The sequence below is a fragment of the Thamnophis sirtalis genome, unplaced genomic scaffold (genome assembly GCF_051295495.1).
Source record: "Thamnophis sirtalis isolate CommonGarterSnake01/CBP01778 unplaced genomic scaffold, rThaSir2_p1.2 scaffold_11, whole genome shotgun sequence".
NCBI lineage: Eukaryota > Metazoa > Chordata > Lepidosauria > Squamata > Natricidae > Thamnophis > Thamnophis sirtalis.
In genome coordinates this window covers 61,593,110-61,613,260 of record NW_028261391.1, presented here as the reverse complement: position 1 = coordinate 61,613,260, position 20,151 = coordinate 61,593,110, and the positions used below count along the sequence as shown (strand labels likewise).

Here is a 20,151-nt window from a genome sequence, read left to right as displayed (position 1 = left end):
TGTAGTTACATTTGTAGTTACATTTTGGGAGTTGTAATTTATGTAGTAGATCAGGTGTGTCAAACTAATGTTGTCATGGTGGCGTCACGTGATGTATTTTCCCCCTTCGCTAAACCCGGTGTGGTCAGTGTGGGTTCACCGACAAATGTGCGCTCGACAAAAGCGTGCCGATGAAACCGCGGGGAGAAAACCACGTTTGAAATTGCAGCAACTAATGAGCGCAGATGCACGCCGACAACAGCGCGCCGACAGAAGCGCGCTCTAAACCTAACCCTAAAGGTAACCCTAAACGTAACCCTAACCCTAAACGTAACCCTAAACATAACCCTAAACCTAACCCTAACCCTAACTCTTACCCTAACCCTTACCTTAACTATAATCGCTCTTCTGTCAGTGCTCTTTTGTCAGCGTGCCTTTGTGGGCGCGCTGTCGACATTGCGGTTTTATCACCGCGGTTTTGTTGGCGTGCTGTTGTCGGGCACGCATTTGTCGGGTCATGGTCAGTGTGTGATTCATCCAGCCAATGGGCTGGGAGTTTGACAGCCCTGTAGTAGATGGTGTGTGCCTTCACCTGGAGCATTATTTCTGTTTACAGATTTTGCAAAGCCAAATTATCAAAAATCCAAATCGATTATAACTAGTGACTTTCTGGTTTTAAGAGTTTAGTGATAAGGGAAAAAGGAAATAAAATAGAACTTGGCAGTAGCATTCAATAAAGTGTTCTTAACAGTTTGTACTTTTGAGCTATTGCAACCAGGAATATTTCAATTTGGAGAGATAGAGTAAAGCAAAGACATAGAGCTTGGTAATTATAGCACACAATAAAAGAAAACTGAAAACTATTTTAATGAATTTTATGGTCTGTGAAATAGATGTGGGAAACTAGGTTTTTAAGGGGAAAGTAATTACAATTACTTAAGATACTTGCTTGAAATGTTCATAGCATCAGATTAGTCGTCTCTCTTTAATTTCTGAGTTACTGATTAGAAAAATTAGCTAGACTGTCAAGAAAATGCAGGGTTAAACTGAGGTCAGGATTTTAAAAAAGTATTTAGTGAAATTGCTTTTCTTCCACTACTTTAATGTTGCCTGCATAAAGGGGGGGGGAGCGACTCCAAAGAATGTGCCCTAAAAATCCTTTTTAGTTACACAGGCTGTGCGCGGGGTCAAGTGGAAGGCAAAGGATGAAAACAGCTTTGTATTTCAATGGAAGCCCAAACCTCTTGTATGTACATATGAAATATATATGAAATGGTTGGAATATGCACTGGGATAGCACAATACTCAAATTATGAAAACAATATCACAAACCCCAATACAACTGTTGTTATTCTTATAAAGACAATAGTTGTCTCTGTGACTTGCTCTCCTTGGTAACTAATCAATGCTCAGGAGAACTGACTACCAAATTGACTCAATATTATGCAACTTGGACGGCTGATGTTGGTTCACAAAGAAAAGAGAACTCTCCCAGGGGCTTCTCTGAGATCGGTTGTGTTGCCACACTGGATGCCTCGTGGCGCCCATCTCCACCACTCCGGATTTGGAGATCTGAACCCAACTCCCTTTCAATCTGCCGAGGGTGAAGGACGCCATCGCCTGTCCCTTTGGAATAGCATTCGCCTATCTCTCAGAACAGACTGCTGTATACATGGAACCCTTCTCCACTTGGGCCTTCAAAGTTCTCATTTGAAGTCGCAGAGCATCCCTTACCTGCTCTTGAGTTGCCATAGGCAAGGGGGATGGGAAAGTGAACTTAGTTTACCCCTCTGCCTGGATCTTTGGTGCTTGGAACAATATAGACTTATATAGTTGGAAAGGACCTTTCAGGTCTTCTAGCCTCATTACTCTATATTGCTATTATGTCTTTCTCATGTTTCTCTTTGCTAAAATAAATTTAGCTAAATCTGAAGAATCTTCTTGGTTGAGAAGTGAAATGTCTTTGAAGAAAAACAAGGAAGTTCAGTTGCCTCTTGAAAAAGCTCCTTTGGGACAACAATGACCTGGATGACTGAGAATTTCCATAAACATACCTGGTTCCTTCAGTTGTTTATCATACAATTTAGACTCCATACCTCCTATTATCTTTGCTACTCTTTTCTGTCCTCTTTTTAGGACCTCACCAACTTTTTTCTATTGTGGTGACCAGAACTAGATCCTGTGTTCCATATGTGGTCTCACCAGTATGATATAGAGAGGTACTATCACTTCCCTTGATCTTGATACTATCCCTTGTGATGATGCAACCCAGGACTGTGTTGGCTTTTTTGACCGTTGCACCACACTGCTGACTCACACTTATGTGGTGGTTTATCAGGACACCCAGATATCTTGAGACTGTAAGGATGTGCTTATCATAGGAGATGTGGTTTGTGACAGTGAGCAGAGGACGTCAGCTGATTCTGGACCACATAGAAGTTCTTCATCTATGCTGGGGATGGGGCAACTATGTCAGAAGTTTGAAAGAGGATTGGACAAAGTCTACTCTTTGGTCTGTGGCCAAAACAAGCAAGCAAATAAATTAATGTCATTAATGACATATGCTCACCAAGGCAGCTTTTTAACTGGCTTATACCAATAATCTAATTTCAGTTTAGCTTGCTTCCTAAAATATACATATCAGCTATTTGTTCAATTCTGTTGCTCAACTAAAACACAGCATAGGCTCCTACCGCCATATATGAAGAAACTCAGATTTGCCAGTTGCAAATGTAAAAGGAGATAGGTGTTGCCATCTCTCCCCCACCGCCACCCGTGGCCAGATTTTCTACAGCTTTTCCAAGGTGTGCAAATGTTCCACATTAATGAAATACATATTTTTCTATTTACTTGCTTACATCATAAAGTGTGAGAGGCCACTTGGCAACAGCTTCTGTGTTTCCAAAGCATAAATGGAATTGTTTACCATTCAATGTTAGCCGCTTGTCTTGGGGATAACAGGGTAAATACAAACCAGTTAAGGGAGCCTGGCGTATTGGTCTTTCCTTCTAATGACGTGTTTCATTTTCAAGAAAGAAAATTGAACAGATGTTTCTCTTCAAGAAGAGGGGTGCAATTATATACAATATATACTGAATGTGCCCCTTGATTGACACCTGCACACACACACACACACAGACACACATACATAAAATGCATATGGTTAAAACATAGTATGATGTTTCTATATTGTTCAGAAGAATGTTATCCTCTAAAGTTTAAGAATATTCATATTCTTATTTGAAAGCAACATGTATGTATATCTATATGTATACACACACATATGTAGACATACACTGTGTGTATGTGTATACATATACATCAGTGGTAGGATTCAAAAAAAATTATTACTGGTTCTGTGGGTGTGGCTTAGTGGGTGTGGCAGGGGAAGGATATTGTAAAATCTCCATTCCCTCCTCACTTCAGGGGAAGAGTATTGCAAAATCCCGATTTCCTCCTGATCAGCTGGGACTCAGGAGGCAGGGAATAGATGGGGGGCGGGGCCAGCCAGAGGTAGTATTTACCGCTTCTCTGGAAAAAAAATTCCGTTACTGGTTCTCCAGAACTGGTCAGAACCTGCCGAATGCCACCTCTGATATATATACACAAACATACATACCAGAGGTGGGTTGCCTGCCAGTTCATCCTGGATTGGCCGAACCAGTAGTAGTAGTAGTAGTAGCAGGCAGCTCCGCTCACCCACTCCGGCCACGTCGGAGCACGCCTGAACCCATAGTGAAAAAATTAGCAACCCACCTCTGATACATGCATATTTTGTGTGTGTGTGTGTGTGTGTTTGTGTGTGTATGTGTATGTATGTATGTATGTATGTGTATGTGTGTATGTGTATATATGTATATATACATACATACATACATACATACATAAGATTTTTACAACCCCTGGTAAGTCCCAATTATGGGAGGAAGCTAATTGCTTCCATCATCTGTCAATCGGCTCGTCACAAGAGTCTATCATGACAGAAACCCAATATTTTTACTGTTGCCTTTGTTATATTTGTGTGTTTTTATTTGTGCTGATAAATAAATAAAGGGAGACTAGTATAGATCTATTTCAAGCTATTTAGCTCTCATCAGCTAGCCATACCCTTACTGGGATTTGATAGCTAATGAGAGCTAAATAGCGTGAAATAGATCTATACTAGCCTCCCTTTATTTATTTATCAGCACAAATAAACACACACACACACACACACACATATATATAGTGTGTGTGTGTGTTGTATTTGTGCTGATAAATAAATAAAGGGATATATATATATATATATATATATATATATATATATATATATATATATATATATGTGTGTGTGTGTGTGTGTGTGTGTGTGTGTGTCTGTGTGTGTGTGTGTGTGTGTGTGTGTGTACATCATACTATGTTTTGACCATATGCATTTTATTTTATCGTAAAGTGCTCCAAGTCTTAGGAGCTGCATGTTATACAAAACTTAGGCATACTTGCCTATATATATTTCCATATGTACAAGCCTGTAAAGAATGAACAAATATTTTTTTCTGGGGCATAGTCAACAAAACAAGGATTTACAATTCAAGGGAAAGAAAAAAGTAATCACTACTCCATGTTTTTATAGGTATGTGACTTTTCTAGGAAATGTATTTATAAATCATATAAACCATGCATTTATAATGCCTATAAAAATACAGTGCATGTGAAGTTACAACGACATATTGATATTACAATCCTACTTACTCTTGTGTTTGCTGCTTTATTTCTCCCACCCCACCTATTCTTCTCTTGCATGTTCAGATTTTTTGTCAAAAACAAAATTGTAAGAAAACTTATAATTCCCTTCTTAAGTTTACTTGTGCCTGTCCCTCTAAAAGGCAGCATCCTTTAAAACAGGGGTCGCTAACCTTAGCAACACTCCTGGCGGACTGCAACTCCTAGAATTCCCCAGCCAGCAAATAATTCTGGAGTTGAAGTTCGCCAAGCTTTACATTGCCATGGTGTTGTGGCCCAGCAGGATCCGTTTGAGCTGCTGATGAACTCGGATAGTGAGTAACCCTATGAGTCTGCTATGGAAGATGTGGAGGACCCTGGGCAGGGTTCAGACTCAGAGCAGGGACCAGAGATGCTGGTTGGCCACCAGGAGCCGCCTGAGGCATGGAGCAGTGGGGAGGATTCAAGGCAGTTTGTACCTGACGCCAGGCAAAGGAGGGCGGAGAAACAGAAGCAGCAGCTGCGGAGTCAGACTCATAAGAGATAATCAAGCCCAAGTGGTTGTGGCTTGGCTCCTCCCAAGAGAGTATATAAGTGAGAAATTGGGAGGGGTCCTTTTGCAGGACACAACCGTTCGTAACAGTCTTGAGGAACTCTTGTCTGGTCTGTTTTGTATTTCCGTTCTGTTTGGTTTGGGTTGCTGGCAACTCTTCTTGCACGAGAGTGTCTCTCTGGGCTTTCAGCCAACGGAGTTGTAATTCCTGTGTTTAAAGAGTTGCAAATAGTCACGCCTGTGTCGGAGGGGGGTGGTATCAGAACACAAGGTTGGAGACCTCTGATTTAAAACATAGTGGCCTCCTAATGATAGATTTGTTTGCTTCTTGTTTGTTTGTTTGATTACTTTGCCATTTCAGGATGAAAAATACAAATGACTGCTACAGGGAAGAATTAATTTTTCTGCAGAGAATGACTCTGCCTGTTCTTTAAACATTTGGAAACTCTTAGGTTTTTCAAGAATACATGCCGAGGTCGTATTTCAAAGGACCGTTGCTTTCTTTTCTTTTTTCCCCAAGTTGAAGTGTGCAGTTCTGCCCACACCATCGCCTCACACACCAGACTGCGTGTCTGTTGGAGAATTTTTATGCTCCTTCCTCTCCCTGCCTCTCCCCCCCCCACACCCCATCTACTTAGCAAGATAATATACAGGACTGAAAGTTTATTCTTTCTACTTACTCACCTCCCAGAAAGTAAATTCGGTCTATCAGTTTCTACTGAGGTATTTAAAAAGGGTGTTTGTTTCCTCAGCTGTGTTTTGATAACCCTTTTTGCTCACTAAACTTTAGCTTGGTTAAATAACCTGATAGTTTTCAATGTGTAGATAAAAATATATGTAAGGGCCACATAGTAATTGATCTTACTTTGTAGAAAGGAATAATATTCCCACACTCAGCCTTTTAAGAAGATTCTTTTCACGTATGCTGTACTGCTTGATTGTGGTTCTAATAATCTTTCATGTTGTTCCTGGGCAGAAAGTTACTTATTAAATCTAAGGTAAAAAGATTAAATGTGATAAAAATTTGTACACAATATATGTGACAAGTAGTTTAATCCTATATATTGTCCCTACGTCTCCTTAAATTCAGTTGGATATATTGGTGGAGGGCGGTAATCTAATGTCATTTTACCCCATCTACTGTATATCTGTAAGATTCTTTTATTCAACCATTTCTCTGTGTAAAAATAAATTGTTGGATCGGGTAATGGAAAGGCACACACAGGCTAATGGTAACAACAGCTCTTTATTTAAGAGCCGAGGTGGCGCAGTGGTTAAATGCAGCACTGCAGGCTACTGCTAGATCAGCAGTTCAGCGGTTCAAATCCCACCGGCTCAGGGTTGACTCAGCCTTCCATCCTTCCGAGGTGGGTAAAATGAGGACCCAGATTGTTGGGGGCAATATGCTGACTCTCTGTAAACCGCTTAGAGAGGGCTGAAAGCCCTATGAAGCGGTATATAAGTCTACTGCTATTATTAACTCAGTAGCAACAATCCAGCTAAGTTTGAGTCTGACATCAGCCCTTTTATAGGGAACTGTCAGCTAAGTTTGAGTCTGACATCAGCCCTTTTATAGGGAGCTGTCAGACACTTTGGCCAATTAGATCAAACCTCTGTTCCCGCCGGAACAGAGGACCTTGGTGGAAACCACTATAGCTGAAGCTAGTATCTAACATAAATCTTATTCTGAAGTTTCATCATTACAATCACACATACAATCCTGTGCTCACCACAGCACGAAACATCATTTTACCAGGAGTTAAAATTTTATCTTTGCTTGCTTTCATCAATCCTCATGACAATGTTATGCAACCTAGTTTGATCTCAATTTAGGTCATGGGTATCAAACTCGCCACGTCACCTTGCCATCATGTGACGTTCCACAACATTTTTCCCATTTGCAGAGCTGGAGTGGGCGTGGCCTGTGTGTGACGCATCTGCCCCACGGGCTGCCAATTTGACACCCCTGATCTAGGTAGAAAGATAAGAAAAGAATGCGCCACCTCCATGTTTTTCCTGATTCTTACCGTGATATAGCATTAGAGAAAGTCCTCCACTTACGATCAGAATTGAGCCCAACATTTCTGTAAGCGAGACATTTGTTAGTGAGTTTTGCCCCATTCTATGACCTTTCTTGCCACAGTTGTTAAGTGAATCACTGCAATTGTTAAGTTAGTAAGTGAATCTCACTCCCCCATGGACTTTGCTGGCTCAGTTGCCAAGCGACTGAACTTGGATTATATGATAATGAGGATGCTGAAATGGTTGTAAATGGGAAAAATGCTCACAGGCCATGTATTTCAGTGCCGTTGTAACTTTGAATAGTCGCTAAATGAATTGTTGCAAGTTGAGGACTGCCTGTCCTTTATCTAATGTCATTTTTTTCAAGCTTAGGTTTTAAGTTAGAAATTGAAAATAAGGATTAAAATTAGAACTAGAATCATTATTTCTTTTAGGAAGCCTCGTTCAATCAGCTTTGCAAATCTTTTTTAGACTGTTTTGTGCAGCCGTAATATGCACTTGTCTAGGAAAGCTGGGCTGACTTTATCCTAATTCTTAAGTGCTGGCATATCTTGGAGTCAGATAAAGGCAAGTAATAATGTGGAATGTTGAGAAGTTCCCTGGCAATACGATACATTATTTGGCAAATGAAAAATATATGCCCTTAGCTAACTGAACAAGTTCTATTATCTGAAGTTCTAGTTATTCTAATATAATCTTTCGCAGTGTACCAAGATTGAACTGAGCTCAGGACTTGTCAAAATCAGATAAGGAGATCAGTGTATCCCCCTCCCCCTCCCACCTTTCCCCCTTTTAATTAAAACATTTGTCTGTTCTTCCAGTCTGTCGGGCAGAGGGCAAATGTCACAGTGTGATACAATATTGTTGGCTTTGTAAATAGGCTAATTGTCTATTTGTTGCTGCTCATGGTCTTGTCTCCAGCTGATTCAGATACATCTCTCAGCCCTTAAAGATTTCATTCTTCTTTTTATGATAAGTATTCTTAATTCTATGCATACATACCCTAACCCTATAGTTTTTTTCCAATTAAATAGGTATGTATTAGGGTACTACAAAATCATAACGAAGAGGATGATATCAATGCTAGATCCCCAAAACAGAACATTGAAATGAGTTATATGTAAATATCAAAACAGAACTTAGTTTCTAAGAATTCTTTAAAGCTTAAGCATCCATGAAGACCCTGGCATGACTAGATTATGTCCAACTACCTGCCTTATTTTCTCTCTCCTACACACCTACCGGGTGTGCTGCTGGTGTTATTCCTCTGGGGTTATTATTTGGTCAAGCTCTTCATTCTTGTCTGGCACATTTCTTCAACATTTGGTGCAGCAATAGCAATAGCAATAGCAGTTAGACTTATATACCGCTTCATAGGGCTTTCAGCCCTCTCTAAGCGGTTTACAGAGTCAGCATATCGCCCCCACAGTCTGGGTCCTCATTTCACCCACCTCGGAAGGATGGAAGGCTGAGTCAACCTTGAGCCGGTGAGATTTGAACCGCTGAACTGCTGATAACAGTCAGCTGAAGTGGCCTGCAGTACTGCACCCTAACCACTGCGCCACCTCGGCTCCACCTCGGCTCTAGCAATGACCAACTATAAAATGTATTTTTGGAGCCTATGCATTTAAATTTGAAAACATGTTCCTTTTCTTTAAAAAAAAAGTTACATAAACTTTGTGACATAAATAGTGGATAATTTGGTCCTCACCTTTTGTATTAACTATCTGTTTTTAGAAAGCATCCTCCTTTCTTAGCGACTGCAATCTGTTCTTAAATTGGAAGCCAAAAGATCATTAAGTGATCACATAACAGGGAAGGAGGGAGGGACAGACAGACAGACAGAAAATCATTAGTTTCTGCCCTGTTATTCAAATATGTTTTCTTGTATGGTGTCCTGTGACGGATCTGTCCCCTGAGGTTTTTTCCTCTCCTCACAGGTGGAGAGGTTGCTTAAACAAGCTGCTTTTCTTTCCAACATCTTGAGTTCCTAAAACAATTCCTGACCTTAATTAATCGATTAGAACCCTCTGTAGGTGTTACTACCTGAAATTAGCCAAACTTTAATCAGTTTCACAATGAAGGCTTTTGTTATCAGGCACACTAAATTTGGTTGTAGATAAACACACTTGGTCAGTAAATAATTATAATTACTATTGTATTTCTGAATAGTTGCTAAACAAGATTAACTGCTAAATGAGGAGTGTCTACAGCAGGGGTGTCAAACTGGTGATCTGTGGGCCAGATGTGTCGTATGCCGGCCATGCCCACCCCAGCTCTGCAAAGGCAAAAAAGTCTTGATACGTCATGTGATGAGATCAAGTTTGACACCTGTGGTCTACAGCAGAGCTGGGTTCCTACCAGTTCGCACCTATTCGGTGGAACCGGTTCGTCAAATCTCCCGAATCGGTTAGAAGAGCTTCCTCCAGTGGACCTGGAAAGCAGGCCACACCTACAGAAGAGGTTCCAAATTTTTTTGAAACCCACCACTGGTCTACAGCATGTAACACTGAGTCTATGTCAGGCCCGCAGTCATATTCCTTTCTGGATCTTTGGCCTGCCACAGTGTCTCTTATTTTACTATGCTGTTTCATTAGTGGGGGAATTGGGAGGAGGAATAGTAAGGAGTAAAATGTGATGTTGTCAAAATAAAATTCCTTTCTAGAATCCAAGGTCATCCTTTGTTTTGCACTTTTGCATCTGACCGGAACTAGATGGGTGGAACTGCCAGCATGGCAGTAGAAGATTGGACCATGTGATTGACTTATGGGTGTGGGGGCAAGATCATGAACTTTCAACTGGGTGGGAAAACCCAGGAAGCTTTCAGATTCGGGTTTTCACAGATGTGCCAACATGACTCTCTAAATAAATTGGAACTTTGAAGGATACTTGGCCTTGGACTCTGATTTAACTTTGGATGTTATTTGGAATGCTGACAGTCTATTGACTTCAAAATTGTATGGAAATTCCCCTCCCCCCTCTCTCTTCAATCATCTGTCACATTTTGAAGATTTTCAGATTGCAATTTACACCATTCACATTTAGTGTTTGTACTAAGGAAAGATTGATCTCCTAGTCCAGTGTTTCTCAACCTTGTCAACTTGAAGATGTCTGGACTTCAACTCCCAGAATGCTGGCTGGGGAATTCTGCGAGTTGAAGTCCAGACATCTTCAAGTTGACAAGGTTGAGAAACACTGTCCTAGTCAATGACAACCATATTTTCTATGAGTTCCAGACTATTTCGACTTCCACTGTCATATCGCAGAGCATTTAATAAACTGAACTTTTTAGAAGAAAGTCGTGCAGAAGGATTAAAAGTAGAATTAATGCTGCTTAATCTTGAGCTTGTTACAGTTGATTAACTAATAAACAGCTTGGCTCTGTATTAATAGTCCTGTCTGTGGAAAAAAAAAGATATATCCTGTTAAGGTTTTATCTTGACAATAAGATGACTAATTTGGGAAATTATAAATGTAATTTCCTTATAGGCACCATACACATTTTGCAAGAAAATGAATATTAGGCATGCTCGAAGTAGGGTTAAGTTGTGAATCAAAGTAGAGATTAAGTATCAATCTTATTGAGTTCTCTCAGATTTTTTCTCCCTCAACGAAAAATCCATTATGCACAAGACAAGTGATGACATTATCCTTTCAAACCTTGGAAGACTCTCTTGCTCAAGCCCCAGCCTCTTCCCTTACTTTTATATTAGATACAGCAAAGAAATAAGATTTATTTTGGGTATTAGTTATTTAAAAAACTATATTACAGGAGAAAATGCATTCTGGCACCTGAAGTAGGTGTGCAAAATGTGATTAGGCATGTTTAGCTGCTGAAAAGATTATGTTTGGAGCACAGTTCAGATCTCTCTTTAGTCATATATACTTTGAGTAATACATCCATAGAAATTTTGGGATGCCTAGGTGAACTTTGTCTGTCTTAGTAGTATGGACAACAGCTCAAACTGAGTTGTTGAAAACAACTGGAGGACACCAAATTGCCAATTCCATAACCGGGGCAAGGAAAGCAATCTTATTTAACATTTGAATAATTATGATTCCCCTCCACCAAGTTATTAATTTTTATTTCCTGATTCTGATGGGACATGCATTATAATTTATGAATGACTTTCTGATTAGTAACTTATTTATGTAGAACATTTATGTAGCATTCCTGGTCAAAATGTACTTTTTGAAACAGTCTTAAAGATGAAAAGCAAGCCGCTGTTTCATGAGGTCTCTCTATGGCTTTATATTTATATTGGGAGAAGTAGGAATTAGTTAACATTGCAGTTGACAATTCCCTTGATGTGCTCAATTAAAATAGGGACAAACGTAAGCCACTCAGAATGAATTCCATACTCTCTTTTTTTGGAGTTATAAAGACTAAGTGTATTATGGGAATAGGACCCATCAGAATGCTTTAGAAATGTTTCATAACTCAAATTAAACATTACTATATTGAAAGATCTATCGATATTGAGCAACAAGCATTGTGAAAATATTAGATCTGTGAAACTTAAAATAATTTGCATTTGGTTTATACAACATGCGGTGATGTGGGCAAGGACATAGGCAACCAAAACTATAGAATGAATATTATTTGGAAAGTTACTATGATAACTATAAAGGGTATATCTGTTCGTGACCCGTCAAAACCGCGCTCAACTAAGCCGTGCCCGATTAAACCGCATCGCTGACGTCATCAACAGGGCGACAACAGCCAGCGCGGAGAAAGAAGGGCACTTTAAATAGTGCTTTGAAAGCAAGCCGATTCAACTTAAGGTAAGGGTTAGGTTTAGGGTTAGGTTTAGGGTTAGGTTTAGGGTTAGGTTTAGGGTTAGGTTAAGGGTTAGGTTTAGGGTTAGGTTTAGGATTAGGTTTAGGGGGGTTAGGTTTAGGTTTAGGGGTTAATTTTAGGTTTAGGGTTTACAGTGTGCTTCTGTCTCCGTGCTGTTGTCACCCTGTTGATGACGTCAGCGACACGGTTTAGTCGGGCACGGTTTTGTGGTGGAACCATATCTGTTAAATTTATTTGCAGAGCATAACCTTAAGCTGCAATGCAAAGAATATTACAGTGAAGTATGAAATAAATATATTGTACTAGCTTTAGAAGATTTCTATAAAAATTGCATATCTATTCTATTGACTTGCATAAACGATCAATATAATGTTTGAATTTCCTGTAGTTAAAGCTTCCCAATTCTTAAATATAAAGCTTAATATTTGGGCAACGTGGCAGAGAGGTTTTAAAAATATTTATGGAAAATAAGATTTTTAACAGACATAGTTCAAATAACTCTAGTTACATTGGATAAATGAGGAGAACAATGAAGTTCATGTGTACAATTATATTAGTTGTGTCAGGATTTCTTGCCTGAACAGGGGATAGATTAGAAAATCACCAAGGTCCCTTCCAACTCTATTCTTCTGTTAAATCCCGTGATTGTATTGGCTTCCTGTAAATTTTGGCCAATTGTATTGGCTTCCTGTAAATTTTGTGCAATATTCATCAAAGCAATAATAATGGTGTCAGATTGCATCAAACCTGTATCTTAGACTATATAAGTAGCACACAGATTATGCAGAGGTGGGTTCCTACCAGTTCGCACCTATTTGGTAGAACCGGTTCGTCAAATCTCCCGAACCGGTTAGAAGAGGTTCCACCAGTGGACCTGGAAAGCAGGTCACACCTACAGAAAAGGTTCCAAATTTTTTTGAAACCCTCTACTGGAGGAGAGAGATAGACAGAGAGAGAGAGAGAGAGAGAGAGACAGACAGACAGACAGACAGACAGACACAGAAAGAGAATCACATAGAGAGACACAGAGGGAGGGAGGGACACAGAGAGAGAGAGAGAGAGAGAGAGAGAGAGAGAAAGAGAGGAAGAAAGAGAGGAAGAAAGAAAGGAAGAAAAAAGAAAGAAAAAGTGAGAGAGAGATGAAAGAAAAAAATAAAAAAGGGACAGAGAGACAAAAGGAAGGAGAGAGAGAGAGAGAGAGAGAGAGAGAGAGGGAGAGAGAAAACACATGGCCAGCAAGCCACTCCCACCAGGCCACATGGCCAGCAAGCCACTCCCACCAGGTCACATGGCCAGCAAGCCACTCCCACAAAGGAGGCCACACCCACAGAGTAGGTTCGAACAATTTTTTGAAACCCACCACTGTGATTATGGAAGTATAATGTATGGCAGCTCAGAATATAACAACTAGCAATAACTTGAAGATGAAGTGAGAAACAGTTGGAACTTATCTGAAATATTTTCAAGTATACTTATGCTCCTATAGTTTTTGTGCTAGGATATTTGGATTTAGTGCATAGAAAAACTTGAGGAGTGTGGTGATGCATTGGTTAGATTGAATTGCAGGTAAATTTAGCTCACTGCCAGGAGTTCAATCCTGACCGGCTCACAGTTGACTCAGCATCCATCCTTCTGAGGTCGGTAAAATGAGGACCCAGATTGTTGGGGTAAATATGCTGACTGTAAACTGGTTATAGAGAGCTGTAAAGCACTGTGAAGCGGTATATATATCTAAGTCAGACGTGTCAAACATGCCACTTGTGGGCTGGATCCGTTCCACGAAAGTCCCGCGGTGCCATATAGGAAAGGTGACAGATTGACACAGGCCATTGTGACCCACCCCACCCACGCCCACTTAGTTGGCCATGAAAACCATGCCACACTCACCCTTCAAGGGGAAACAAAATCCTGATACGGCCCGTAATGGGATCAAGTTTGATACCCCTGATCCAAATGCTATTGTTAGTGCTTATTTCTATTTTTGCTTTTGAAATCATGGCCTCGCCTATTTTTTCATTATTCTGAGTTGCTGCAGCAGGGGGTTGAGTGTACAACTTCTGCCGCTAGTGTTTCATCCTGTGTATAATGGTGATGCACCCAATTCACCTACTCCATCCAGATTCACTGCACATAGTGAATGCAGTGCACTGCACAAGAGAATTACTCTAATAATTAGCAGTTAGACTTATATACCGCTTCATAGGGCTTTCAGCCCCCTCTAAGCGGTTTACAGAGTCAGCATATCGCCCCCACAGTTTGGGTCCCCATTTCACCCACCTCGGAAGGATGGAAGGCTGAGTCAACCTTGAGCCGGTGAGATCAGAACCGCCGAACTGCAGATAACAGTCAGCTGAAGTGGCCTGCAGTACTGCACCCTAACCACTGCGCCACCTCGGCTCTTAATAATTGCTAGTGACTTGCCTTAAATTTCATGTAGAAAGAATATATGAATGGTTCATGGGCTCCTTATATCTACCATATTTTTGGAGTATAAGATGCACCTTCCCCTCCCCAAAAAGTGGTTGGATATGCCTGTGCATCTTATAAAGTGAATATTGTGGCGGGAGGGGGAAGGGGGGGTTTGGCATGATGCCGATCAGCTGTTTGAAAATAGGCAGCGGTGGCAAATGGGTGCCGGTGAACAGGCCGTGCTGAATGGGCGGTGGCACATGCGCTGTGGTGGCGAATGGGCTGCTCCGAACTTTCCTCCTGATAAACTAGGTGTGTCTTATAGTCCGGAGTATTTTATAGTCTGAAAATTACGGTACATCTTTCTTACTTGACTGTATGTAAACTCTTTTAACTATTTACTTTACATTTGTACAATCTGAGTCATAGAAGGAAAGAAAGACATACCACAGCAGCAGTGCTTATTAAAAACCAAGCCTTTGATTGCTCACTGAATATTTCCTGGTGCTTAATAAGAAGCTAAAATGTATAAAGTAAACCCAAGATTTTGTTATGAAGACAATCACTGTCTTTTATTCTGTGTAAAGGCACATTACTATATTCATCTGTGGAAAAAAAAAGATATGAAAATAAAAAAGAGCATCTCTTTTCAGACTCTTTAAACTTCAAAGATTTTATGCATAGTATTATATTATAACTAAGTTCCAACAGCATATATGTAAAAGAAGTTATATATAAAAATTATATTATAGAAAAAATAGTAGCTACAGTAATACAAATAACTGGGGTTGGAAAAGAAGCAGAAATTTAATATTTGTCTTTGCTCTGAATCTTGGCCTTATATTGAAGGATGAAGCACATTGGAGGATGATCCATGATGTTTTATGAGCCCTTTTGGGAAGGAGAAACACTTTATGTGTTGGAGATTACTTGACTGATTGCTGTTTTATTCAAAACAGAAATAATCCCCTGAGGCTTGATGGAGAGAAAATTAGATGTTGAGAAACTGGATTCTAGATCAGTTATTTTCCAGAAATGCAAGATTTGCATTTTGCAGCTTTGGTTTTTCAATAGAGGAAGAGCTAGTCATCAAATGTCAATTTAATGGATTAATTGGTCGGGAGGAATGTGTATTATTGCTCAATGTTAAATCTGAAATTATGTCATTTGTATAATAGTACCATTCCACAACATACATCATTTTGGCCAGTAGTATGAATTTGTAATTAAATAAATGAGATAAATATAATGTATTTTGGCAAAGTTAAGTAGATTGACTGGACTGCTTTATATATCTGGTTATTTATCAACTCATTTATTCAGCAAATTTATATAGCTGACCATCTCACAAAGCATGACTTTGGGTGGTATACAGGGCCCCCAAACTTTAAAAACAACAAAATACTTAAACATACGTTTTTAAAAAACAGACAAAACATAGCACTTAAAAATCCAGGAGAACAAGAAAACAACTTGACATCACACAACCATCTTGTCGACTTCTCATGCCCCCCTCCCCACCGTGTTGATTAAAAAAACACTTTTAAAGGTCTTCCATTAAGCAACAATAGCCTTCTTCTTAATAAGGAGAAACTGAAAATTGATGTTCTTTAAAATATTTTTATTTTTTTAAAAATTCTGTTAGGTACGGAATCAGCACTGGAGTCTTATAATGGAAAGCGTTGTCCCATCAGACAAAGGAAATTATACCTGTATTGTTGAGAATATCCATGGATCCATCAATCACACATATCACCTTGATGTTGTTGGTAAGTAATATATAGTGGTGATAATACTTTTTAAAAGAAAGTAATATATCTATCTATCTATCTATCTATCTATATATATATATATATATCTATATCTATCTATATCTATATCTATATCTATATCTATATCTATATCTATATCTATATCTATATCTATATCTATATCTATATCTATATCTATATCTATATCTATATCTATATCTATATCTATATCTATATCTATATATATCTATCTATATATATATATATATATATATATATATATATATATATATATATATATATATATATATATAATCTTAAAATGATTTACTTTTGGAATATAATGGTTTTGTTATCTATCTATCTATCTATCTATCTATCTATCTATCATCTATCCATCCATTGATCCATTGATCCATCCATCCATCCATCCATTCATCCATTGATCCATCCATCCATCCATCCATTCATCCATCCATCAATCTATCCATCTGCAATTATGCACTTTGATACAGTCATTAAAACATCAGACTAGAAACTAGGGAACCATAACTTTTAGTCCTGCTGTAAGCACAAAGCCAATTGGATAACTTGTGATAATCATTTTTTCTCACCTCTAGGAATGAGACAATGGCAAACCACTTCTGAGAAACTTTGCCAAGAATATTGCAGGGACTTGTTCAGGCAGTCTCCAAGAATTTGACATTTAATGAAAGAAATATGTGTGTGGATGTCTGTATTGCTTAACTAGTCAATTAACTAGTTAATTGCTTAACTGGTTTACCAAATTGCTTGTGCTTTCTACAATGAAGGAAATAGAATTTGGGATTCACAATCCTTTCACCTAAGGAGAATCTGAACTTTTTTGTCCCCCCCAGCATTTTATTAAGATTTGTCATTTTGAGTAAACATATTAATTTTATTGAAATATACTTTTTTGTGAAAATTACATGAGCCGAACAAAATATCAATTTAATACAGGAAACACAGCTCTATTTTTTTGTAAGAGATACAACAACTTTTAAGAGTAAATCCATAAAAGGCTCCAAGATAAGAAACCAGCTTTTGGATTTAGAAGAGTTAATGTTTTAGTACTACAAAAGTATGAGTTTAATATGAAAGAGGTTTTAAATTAGGCTGAAATATATAACATGTTTATTAAAGATGCCATAGAAGATTGATGTATTATTTCTGGATCTATTTATAGTACTAAGAAGGATTAATGTTTTCTAAAAAAACAATTCTTAATAATTTTGAATTTAGAAAATGTGAAGACAACACTGGAATATAGTTCTTCATAAGTGCTTAGAAGTAAATATAAAAATAGTAATGAGAACACTTTGAATTGTTTAACGCTATTATTTTAATTTACACCATTTTAATTAAAAACAGCTTACCGATGCTCGGAAAACAAGAAATCAATCATTTAAAAGCTATATATAATTCTGGGCTAAATTAAAAACCAACTGAAGAATAAGCACTTTTCCAACATGATTTCAGCACAGTTAATCCACAATAAGACTAATAAATGAGCCATGCCCACTTCTGTCACAGCTGTTTAATGCACTGTTCTCACTTTATCATCTTGTAAACTGGAATTCCTATTTCTTAAAATTGTTATGTTGTTGTTGTTGTTTTCTTTCTTTTTTTCTTTATTTCTTCCTTCCTTTCTTTCTCTCTCTCTCTCTCCCCTTCCTTTTGTCTCTCTGTCCCCTTTTCCTTTTTTTCTTTCATCTCTCTCTCACTTTTTCTTTCTTTTTTTCTTTCTTTCTTTCTTCCTTTCTTTCTCTTTCTCTCTCTGTGTGAGTCTGTGTGTGTGTGTGTGGTGGGTTTCAAAATTTTTTGGAACCTCTTCTGTAGGTGTGGCCTACTGGTGGAAACTCTTCTAACCGGTTCGGTAGATTTGACGAATCGGTTCTACCGAATAGGTGCAAATTAGTAGGAACCCACCTCTGTTGTGTTCCATCTTGTGGCCTTCCTGTCCTTTCATGCACATGAGCACAATTGAGTCACATGTTTTCCATTCTGTCCCCTTTTGTAACTTCCCTTTTCCTGCGCTCCAACGGTGCTTCCTCTCCTCTCAGGCTGTGTGCCATGGTGCAATTCCTTGTACTTTCAGGCTGGCTGCATTTTGCAATAACATCTCCATATGGCATCCTGGCCTGATTACTTCAGTCTAGCAGTAGGCACCATGGGCTCTGAATCCTGGCCTAAAATAACATTTTCAAATTGACTATTGTGAAACTTTTACTCCGGGAGATCTTTAGAAATTCACTTCATAACGAGAATCAGAATATTAAACCCTGGTCACAATTGAATCTATAGTTTATATTTTTCTGACTTTATTATATCTATTTTTTTCTACATATGGGTATAGAAAATAGTAATACAAAACACTATAAACTTAATGTATACCTTTCCTCCTAGTCTAGCCCAATATTTTTCCTCCTGTTGCCAGATTTTCTTTCTTAGTTACATAACATTTTAGGCTATTTAGGTCACAAATATTGGCTCAGCTATCTGCCAACCTGCTTTCTTTGACATACTCCTACTGTGATTCCCAGGCTATTGATATGAAACACAATTATCATTAGGCATAGTATATACATTGGATATTTTACTAATATTTCTCTGCCAGAATGCAAAAATCATTTGCTTTTTCTGGACGAAAGGCCAGAATAAGCATTCCAAGGAAGCATAGGATTTTGTAGAGATTTCAATACTTTTTTCTCCTAGGTTGTTTTTTTTAAAAAATTAAGATAACTTGATGACTAAATCATTGTTGTTCGAGCACTTGTTTAACAATGTTTATTGACAGTACAGTTCCAACAGCTGCCAGGAATTATGGTGAATAGCATTCCACGTGACACTGTCCTGAACAGACCAGCTGTTGAGAAAGCCCAGCTAAATATATTCACTGGCCAGGTGTTAGGTGTATCCCAATAACTAGAGAAGAAGGAAACACATGGAATATATACAACTGTTTCCAAAGAATAGTTTTCCTCTTTGTGGGAACACTTTAAAAAGAGTGTGGGTATACATATGAAAGGGATAAAACTATTTCTAAAGATGTTACAGACTGCCCCTGTTTTACTTTTTAAAACTTTTCACTTATTTAGGGTAACCCGGGTAAATATTTATGTGAAACCCCTTGAAGACCTCTTCTTGGTCTTTGAGGTTTTTCAATGCCTTGCATTCAAGAATATTTGGCCTTATTATTTTTCTTGGCAAAAAAATATCAGTGAACTGAGTGAATGAATGGAATGGTAATGAGAGTGATGTCATTTATTGCTATGTCTGCTACTTTAATAGAAAATCATAAAAGTAAATAGTAAAGCCAAGATTTTCCATCATGATTACTAGTCGCTATGTGTGAGATCTGGCGTTTTCGCTCTTGTCCCTTCCTCTTTCCTCCCTCTGTCCAAAAATTGACTTATTTTTATTTGCAACCTTGGGTGTTTTTTGAAGGCTAGAGTCCAATTCACATGATAGAGTTGTTGTTGTGGGGAAAATATGAGAAGAAAGGACTATGAGTTATTTATAGAAATAACAAAGGAGGGATATAAATTAGTTAATAAATAAATAATGTGGGCAGTGGAACATAGTTCTTCTCCACTCTACAATGTCTAGCCTGCAAAACTATACATATCATGTTTTTGATTGGTTTTAATTGTATCAATGTTTTTCAATCTTGGCCACTTTAAGACATGTGGACAACTCCCAGAATTCCCCAGGTAACATATTCTGTTCCACCATCAATACCAGGAACCAATGTCCATTTGTCCAGGATCTTCCTAGGGTATTACTGTTGCCTAATCCTGAACCTACTTTTTACTTTACTTTTTTCCAGATCTGTCTTATGATCCATACCATAACACTCTAAAATAATATTATGGTTATGAACATTGTAAAAAAAAATCAGCATTACCTGCTAA

At 38.4% G+C, this 20,151-nt stretch overlaps 1 protein-coding gene across 5 annotated transcripts in view; it reads left to right on the top strand.

The window, feature by feature from the left end:
* The window catches only part of FGFR2 (fibroblast growth factor receptor 2), a 136,847-nt gene that overhangs the window by 49,091 nt on the left and 67,605 nt on the right, over window positions 1–20,151 (top strand). For all 5 annotated transcript variants that reach the window (XM_087725912.1, XM_087725911.1, XM_087725910.1 and 2 more), the window contains one exon: window positions 16,111–16,234. In XM_087725912.1, coding sequence (XP_087582038.1) covers window positions 16,111–16,234 — 124 coding nt within the window. The remainder of the gene's footprint in view (window positions 1–16,110; window positions 16,235–20,151) is intronic.